Source organism: Trachymyrmex cornetzi, unplaced genomic scaffold (assembly GCF_001594075.2).
Source record: "Trachymyrmex cornetzi isolate Tcor2-1 unplaced genomic scaffold, Tcor1.1 scaffold77, whole genome shotgun sequence".
NCBI classification, from domain to species: domain Eukaryota; kingdom Metazoa; phylum Arthropoda; class Insecta; order Hymenoptera; family Formicidae; genus Trachymyrmex; species Trachymyrmex cornetzi.
This window is the reverse complement of record NW_017300102.1, coordinates 449,301-458,717: the sequence shown is the minus strand read 5'-3', so window position 1 is coordinate 458,717 and position 9,417 is coordinate 449,301. Positions and strand designations below refer to the sequence as shown.

At 31.8% G+C, this 9,417-nt stretch overlaps 1 protein-coding gene across 1 annotated transcript in view; it reads right to left on the bottom strand.

The window, feature by feature from the left end:
- The window catches only part of LOC108768234 (EGF like, fibronectin type III and laminin G domains protein pikachurin), a 236,938-nt gene that overhangs the window by 201,467 nt on the left and 26,054 nt on the right, over positions 1-9,417 (bottom strand). The window contains exon 3 of the mRNA XM_018518597.1: positions 8,950-9,066. Coding sequence (XP_018374099.1) covers positions 8,950-9,066 — 117 coding nt within the window. The remainder of the gene's footprint in view (positions 1-8,949; positions 9,067-9,417) is intronic.

Genomic DNA, 9,417 nt, shown 5'->3' with positions numbered 1-9,417 from the left:
CTCCTTATGTAGCCATCCAATCGCATTTTCACCTAATACTTTTCGTCAGGGCTCGTCGAGAACCGCCCAGAATGCCAGTCAGAACTACTCAGGATTCTCAAAAAATTTTCGACGTCGAACTTAGAAAATTTTCGGTGATAGAGTTCAAATGTTCCCATATCTCGAAAACCGTTGGCCCAATTGCTTTTTCACCTGATACTTTTCGTTACGGCTCGTCGAGAACTGCCAGAACGCCGATCAGAACTACTGAGTACTCTCAAAAAATTTTCGACGTCGGACTTAGAAAATTTTCAGTGATAGAGTTCAAATGTTCCCATATCTCGAAAACCGTTAACCCAATCGCTTTTTCACCTCATACTTTTCGTTAGAGCTCGTCGAGAACTGCTCAGAACGCCGATCAGAACTATACAGTACTTTCAAATAATTTTCTCTTTTTTTGAGAAAATTTTTTGAGAGTACTGAGTAGTTCTGATCAGCGTTCTGGTCTGTTGAACGTCGAAAATGCGATTGGATGGCTACATAAGGAGATATGTCCTTTTGCAACCAATTTTTCAAATTTTGTTTTAAGTACATATCTCTTATTTTTGGGTCTGTGTTGATTTTAATCGCTTAGAACTCTTCGAAATAGACAGAATGATAATTAACATGTGACAGAACTATTCTATAAAAAAATTATTTTCAAAATTTTTTAATTTTTTTAAAATAAATTTTGTTGTATGTCAAAATTGTTTTTTATGTATTAGGAACTCTAGGTATTCACAAAATAAAGCTATTAGTTGCTCAGAACTATTCGAGCTCGAATTTCGATAAAAAGTTAGCACTCCATTTTTTAAAAATTGTTTAAAAATTGTTATTAAGGGAATCTCGAGTTAAAAAGTACAGAGAACTCTTCGTATCGTTGAAAGGAAGCAGGAACTCTATTCAGAACTATTGTATCTAAAAATTGATTTTTCAAAAATTTTTAATTTCTTTTTTATTTAAAAAAAAATTTTTTTATGGATCAGGAACTCTAGGTATTCACGAAATAAAGCTATTGGGCCGCTCAGAACTATTGGATCTCGATTTTCGATAAGAAGTTAGCACCCCATTTTTTTAAAATTGTTTAAAAATACTTATTAAGCGGAACTCTTGTTATAAATTATATAGAACTCTTTGTCTCGTCAAAAAGAAACGGGAACTCTAATCAGAACTCCTGAGTACTATAGTTGGGGTGCTAACTTCACATACCCATAAAAATTGTTGGTAGTAATTAAATACAGAATAATCTTTACGTCTGTAAAGCTAGCATATCATATATCAGCATCGCATAAAATGACACTAGTTCTGCTCGCATCCAGCATAGTTCTACAGTTCCATATCGGTTTTATTAATAGTTCTATCGAATTACATCCAGAGAAAACGATTTAAAAAATGAGATGCTAACTTCCCGTCTTACAATTCAGCATCTCATCGCGTTTCGAACGTATGAGGTGTAAAGTACAAGAAACCAAAGAGTTCTATCGTTAAAACTTAACTTATATCAATAGTTCTGGCCAAAAAACGAAATAAATTGCCCGAAAACGGTATATATTAAAATGTTATAATAATAAGGCTCAAAAAATTAAAAAAATGAAAGAAAAAGGGCCCACGAGCCTAAGAATAAGTCGTTAGGAAATAGTGATGTTTTAAACAATACAAAATAAATATGTCATGTAGTCACAATATAAAATTATAATATGCCGGCAATGAACAATATAAACAAACACAAACGTTTCGATCCCTGTTGGATCATTATCAATTAATAAAAATTGTATGATATCTAGTTACTAAGTAAAATATATATAATAAAAATTTTTTTAATACCAATTAAAATAACAGATAATATATCTAAAAGAAATGAATATAACGGATAATATATATAATAACAATTAAAATAACGGATAATGTATATAAATTAAAAAAATTTTTTAATAACAATTAAAATAACAGAAATAGCTACCTTGCAAATCGTGCGTCAGTATAATATAAAATTCTTAATTTTTAGACAATGCGATGAGAGTGGAACGGTCATGTCTCAAGTATGTTTCGAGACAATATGTCTCGAAACATACTTGAGTATATATTAACACGTACAGGTGATATGCTGGCCGATTGGTGACAGTTCTGAAAGGTTTATGATACTTATCGTGTAGATCTGACTTTGCCCTAGCGAGTTCCGAAGAGTCCTGATGATGAAAATTATTTATTAATTTTTTAAACACAATTTTTAAGACCCGAAAAAGGCACTTTTCGAAGCACAAGGGTGATATGCCGGACGATTGGTGACAGTTCTGAAAGGTTTATGGTACTTATCTGGTCTGTTATAAATTTATTAAATTGTTATAAATTTATTTGTTAGATTTACTAAACATAAAATGAGGAACAAACATAAAAATTAAAATAAAACGAAGATAAAATAGATAAATGTTCAATTACAAAATACCCAGTTAATTTCAGCTCCAAATCGTAGATAATTATTCCCGTGAAGTCGTTGACGTTGCAAGTCGTCAAGATGCCGATCTAGCAGAAATTATTAGCAAGATTACCAAAATTCGTATTCGCTCGAATGCCGAGATAGGTCTCAAGAAATCGACTTGGCGGGTTTGCCTGTGGTAAAACTCTTGTAAGTTAAGATTTACGCTTATTAGTTAGTGATAAAATCAATGGAACAATTAAATTCGCGAAATCTACAGAAATAGAAGAAAGCAGAATTAGTACAATAGCCTTGTAGAAAAATACTACTGAGCATTAGGAGTATTTCGAGGCACTATTGTGCTACAGCACTACTGTACTACTACACTAGTAGTAGTGCAGAAGTGTTCAGTAATGCTGAGTAGTGCTAAGATCTTCTATATATCCGTGTTTCGGCAAGATACAAAATGCAGGAAATGAGTATGCATCACAGAAACTAACTATTAATAGTTTTATTTTAAAAAAAGCTCTTTCAGAGACTCTACGAGCACACTCTGATCAAGCTGAGAGTAAGTGACGGATTTCATTTACATATGCCTATTTATAGGAATCCTCATCATTTTCTCCTTACGGAAAACGAGTCCATCTTGCGGCGATATTGCGTATTATTCCGCACTGAGAGAAAAGATTTTATTATAGGAACAAATCAAGGGAAAGCAAATGTGATATTTGTTAAAAAAACAATCGATTTGTTACGATTGCAAATTAATTCGTCAATGTAACAAATAATCAATAGTATCGCTAGCAAATAATAAGAGGCTCATATATATATATATATACATATAAAAGTCGTAGACGGTTGCAGGGTCTCAAATCGTAAGAAATTAATTAATTCTAGTCAAGTATTCTCCCTATATTTGACTGTGCTTGGTCGGTTTCCTACAACTTAAGACTCCACGATCATCCACGAATTGTATGTAAACGAGCTAAAGTCTATCCAAAAGATAGGTTAGATTCTATATAGTTTGTTTCCGTTACTAATAATTGGTTGGTATAGCAGACTAGCAGCAATCACAACAACATAATTTGTTGTTACATATTTACCGATCACCGGTTAAAGGTACTGGTGGCTTGCTAAATTAACAAAATCCTTTCTCTCAGTGCGCTTGCAGAGTATATGTACGCTATAGACGCCGCCAAGCAAACGGTGTAATACGCAGTACCGCCGCAAGATGGACTCGTTTTCCGTAAGGAGAAAATGACGTGGATCCCTATAAATAGGCATACTTAAATGAAATCCATCACTTACTCTCAGCTTGATCAGAGTGTGCTCGTAGAGTCTCTGAAAATGCTTTTTTTTAAATAGAGTTATTAATAATTAATTTCTGTGATGCATACTCGTTTTCTGCATTTTGTATCTTGCCGAAATGCGGATATATAGAAGGTCTTAACACTACTCAGTATTACTGAACACTTCTGCACTACTACTAGTGTAGTAGTGCTGTAGTACAGTAGTGCCTCAAAATATTCCTACACTCTAAATTTCTTGCAGTGAAATCTCACTTCAAGAGAGTGAAAATGCAACCACCCTTGAAAAAAAGTGAAAAATTTCACTTCTTGAAAAAAGAGTGACGATCTTCACTCTTTTTAGAGTGAAATCTTACTTTTTTGGAATGAGATTTCACTTTTTTGAAATGAAAATTCACTCTAAAAAGAGTGAAGATCGTCACTCTTTTTTCAAGAAGTGAAATATTTTCACTTTTTTTCAAGGGTGGTTGCATTTTTACTTTCTTGCAGTGAGATTTCACTGTAGGAAATTTAGAGTGTAGTGCTCAATAGTACTTTTCTACAAGGGTAGAGAGGAACAATCTGAATGCGTGATGAATATGATAACAGAAAACGTCCATATTGATATTACTACTAGATAAATTCATGTAAAAAGAGCTTACCAAATGAGACATTAAAATCAATAATAGAGTCAATGTAATCAAAATTATCGAATCTGTGGAGATGGAAGATGTTGAGATTCTATCATCCCCGGAATTAGCGGATTCTAGAGGAAGGATTTAGAACTAGGAATAAGAAGAAATTGATTTATCCGATTTGCCACGGGTAGAGGTCGCCAGATTAAGAATAAAAATCAAGAGTAGAATCAATATAAGAATCACGACTTTGCCGTATTGGCGGGAGCACAATTAGCACAAGACAGCGGATCGATTTGGATTCATGGCAGCAGAGAAGAAAGTATTCACAATGGCGGCACCATCAGATTCAGCGTTCAAGAGAGCTGGACGAAGTAGAAATAAAAGATGTAGGAGTTTTACCAGCGAAATTAAATCCGAAGGAGAGATCCGAACAGGGGAACGAGGATACAACATCCATGTTAGTTAGATCGCATGATTAGATTCAGCGAACGGAAAAAGGAAATTGCGGAGTAAAAATTCGATGAAGCTGAATTTATTGTGTTACTCGATGATGTTTTTAATAGATAGTAAAACCAATAAAGTATTGAAATTTGTAATTATTGCATTTGATAGTTAAAATAAAATGATAGATAAAATGTTTCACAATTGCATATATAATAAAATACAATTCAGATACATTTTCGATCTAATAATGGAGTTTCAGAATAATCAAAATCGAAATGTATATCATAAGTTTTTCTTTTTTTCGAGCTACATTAATATTGTACAATATATTCTCTACTAAAAACTCTTTGATTGAAGCTGTTATCATTCATTAACTACAAGTTACATTTCGCGTAATGTGATAAATCGGGAATAAATGTATTACAAGTAATGTAATTTCTTTTTTATTCTAATCTTTATCGTATTCCAATATAGCAATTAACGAACGTTATAGTCTTACAAGATTTTTGTTCTTATATAATTTTCATTGGCTATAATATTTTCTTTGACTATTATGATCCATACAAATCCTGCTCTTAAAAATAATAGATATTTTCGATAAAATAATCGAAACGTATAGTGTGTTTTGAAAGCTATGTTCGTTTTCCTAAATTCTTAAAAAAAAGGGAATGATTTATAATAGAGAAAAACTCTTTATGTGCTAAGATAAGCATTCCGATTGTGGATAGACTGTAATAATGGAATTTCGCGAACAATCAATCGGAAAGCAATTAACGGAGGCGATCGTCGGCGAACTTCCCACCAAATTTCTTGTCGCGTTCACTCGTGAGAAAAACGTCTATTGGGTAAACGAAACCGCGTAATTTTGTTGCAACAGTTGCATCGAGTGCAACGTAGATATTCTGTAGGTTCGATGGTGCCGCTTACATTTTACTTAAGTACGTGATGTAAGTAAAATGTGCAAATGTAGCTAAAAGCATGAATTATTTTAATATCTCACTGATTTCATAATCTTTAAAATATAATTCTTTACAAAATAATCTTTTATAAAATATAAATAATAATTAAGAAGTATACAACCACAACGCAATATTGTGGCTGTATGCTGCTTATTATTTACGTTTTGTATTATTAAATCACCTTTAAAAGTTTTTTAAAAATATTATTTCTCTATTTAAAACAAAAATGCGCAAAAATATAAAAGATAACAAGAAATATTAACTACGAGATTAACTACATTTTTTCGTGTCTTACAGAGAAACTAGAAAAAAGCAAACAATCCTCGTACTTGTTAAAATAAAAAATGACCGTTACTTATAGGTAATTTATTTTGCGTAAATGTTACGCATCGTTTATACGTGTCATATTTATATAGATAACGCTCGGTTCGAAATACTTTTGCCATGACACAAAAATCTTTACGTAAGATTAAACTAACGATAAATCATAACTGTCCCCAAAATTCTTTATGATTTATGGGTAATTTTACCGTATTTTTCTTTTACAATGCCTTCTCTCCGTATTTCATAAGCCCGACACAAAATGTATTCCGCGCAATTCCACGCGAAATGAGATATTACCTTTAATACGGATATGGCACTGTAAACAGTTTGAACTTGAGATTGTCGAGATAAATTTACAACCAGTGTACAAGCTTTTGACCTCGTAATTTTTCGATAGCGCGATAAATAAATTTTATAGGTAATATTATTTCTATAACGACAAAAATTATGATATTTATTTAACTTTTATATTTTTTAATGATTAAATAACTAAAAATTTTTGTTCGACTTGAAAACATATATTCTTATTTTCTAATGACATTCATATTGAATTATAATGTGAAAAAAATTATATAAAATTCTTTTTGCACTATACGTTAAAGTAAATTAGTTTTTTATACCTACACTGAAAAAAAATTTACGAAATTTGAATAAGTTTGTTTAGATAGTACCAATGGAATAATTTACTTACCGAAAAGAAATATTTGTTTAATTAAAAAAATTATACTAAATTTAAATATCATTTTTTTTAATAGAATAAATATTTATTTTCTGTAAGCAAATGGTCCCATTGCATTGGTATTATCTAAATATTTATTCAAATTGCGTAAATTTTGTTTCAGTATATCATTACGTATAGAAAGGAATGGGGAAATTACGAACACGGGATAAACACGGCCTGTATACTGCTGTAGTATGAGTAGTGATAAGCTCTCATTTCTTGCATTCAGTGATAATCCGATATACATCTAGTGGTATTATACACGTGATCATAGAACATGCCGTTTAAGGTAAATGATATTATGTGTTTTAGGTGATTTTGATTTAGGAGAGAGAGAGAGAGAAAAGCGAGTAAGGAAAAAATAAGGACATATAGTCAATGATTATTTAATTATAAAAGTCTTTATTCAAACAATATTAGCTTTAAACTACAATAATTAATATTAATATATTATTAAAATAAACTATAATTTTAAACAAAAAATAAAATTGATTTGATATTGCTCCACGTGGCGGCAGGTAATTCCGAACGGTAGGTTTTATTTTTTTAAATTATAATTTATATTATTTTTTTTTAATTATAGATTATATTGATGACATATGAATATTAATAACTGTAATTTAAAGCTAAATAATAATTAATAAGAGTATTTTTTGAATAAAGATCTATTAATTAATAAATAATCATTATTGTTTAATTTTTTTATTAAAAGTGTTTATAGTTCCCCCATTCACCCCTATATCCGATAGAACAGAATATACATTAAAAATATAACGCAAATTTTTTTTTCGATTCACAGATTAATGAACAACTAAAACTTTGATTGATTGTTATAAAAGCTAAAGTGGAAATGTTGGACATATACAGACTAAATTGTTCTATATTTATTAACCCGAGAATAACAGGATGTTTTTATATCCCAGCCGGAAGAAGATATAAATTGATCTAAAATGGATATTGTTTTCGTCCTTTTTCAATAATTATTCTTTATAAACCTTTAAATATGCAATTTTATTCGAAAACCCGCATTTTAATAAATAAAAAAGCATTATATATATTAATTAATCTTCATTATTTTTAAAAATACCATTATATTAAGGTACTTAACACGCTTATTTCGTTTAATATTTGTTTGTGGAGTCTCTATTTTTTTTTTCAAAAAATTATGAATAAATCCACATCCATAACATTTCTAAATGCCAATAAATAAAAAAACAATCAATACACAATATGTTAATGCTTTTGAGACTTCCACGACTACTTTCTATAAAGAAGCTAAGCATTTTGCGAACTATCTTAGTGTTCAAATCCATTATTACACTGAGAAAAATTTCCGAGCTTTATCCATTCAAAAAGTAACAAACAGATATTTCCGATTGATTTTGATCGGATTTATAAGACTATCCGATCAAATTCATCGGATAGTCCTATAAATCCGATAAATTTGATCGGATAGTCTTATAAATCCGATCAAAATTAATCGGAAATATCTGTTTGTTACTTTTTGAACGGACATTTTTCTCAGTGTAGAATGTCAACATTTCGTGAACATAGCAGTTTACTTCCTATCGTATCAGGCTGCTCCTGATGAAGTAAACTGCAATGTTCGCGTAATATTGGCATTCTAATAATGGACCTAAACACGGAGATAATCCGCGAAACGCGTAACTTCAGTATACAACATGTTGTTAATAATAGTGATTTTAATCAAGATATAAAGATATCCTAAAGATATTCTTTGCTGTAAAGTTTTTGGGTTGATGTTCCATATAGTCAGACAGAGATAATTGCAAACTAAAAAACTATAAAAACTGTCAAAACATATTTCTAAAACTTTCAAACTTTTGATGGATTTCCAACCTAGTGAAACTGCAATAGTGTTATAAAAAAAATATTACCAACAGTTCAGAGATAATAACAATTCGCGCTTGAAGGATACTTCTGGAACAAAGCTCTCCGGGAATCAAGTGAGGGATTCAACAGCAACGACAGACGGGAGCGTCGCTTTGGAAACAAATACGGGCGTCGCATCAAAAAGTTTTGCCGGTGCGGCGCAACGCAAAATTTTATTAGGGAAATCAAAGATGTCGCCCGTCATGAATGCGAATTGCAAAGCGGGATAAAGATCGAATCGAGTCACACTCACCAGCACAGCTGTATCCATTTTTATGAAGTATGTAGCCGTCCCTGCAATCGCACTCGTACATGCCATCGTGGAGTTCGTAACAGAGCTGCTCGCAGGGCGATCCATGCCCGCATCTTCCTGAAACACGATAGGGAAACGGGGACGTGAGTAAGTTATGCGTACCGAGGGAATTCGAGATGGCGCGAAGTGGCGAACAAAGGGAGAAACATCGGAACAGACGGTGGCGATGAGTTGCAAACGCAACTGTTCGCGCATTCTCCGTTCCCATCCCTAATAGTGTATTTACACAACACTATCTTTGAACGTAATTCGTAAAATCGATTCATATAAAAATTATAGTATGGACGTAGTCTTATGTATACCTCCACTTTCATTTTCAGTGCTACTCACCGATTTTTAGTACAATTAGTTTAATTAGGTGTTGAACTTAATTCCTGCCGCTCGCTACTAGAGGGTGCTGGCTCCAAC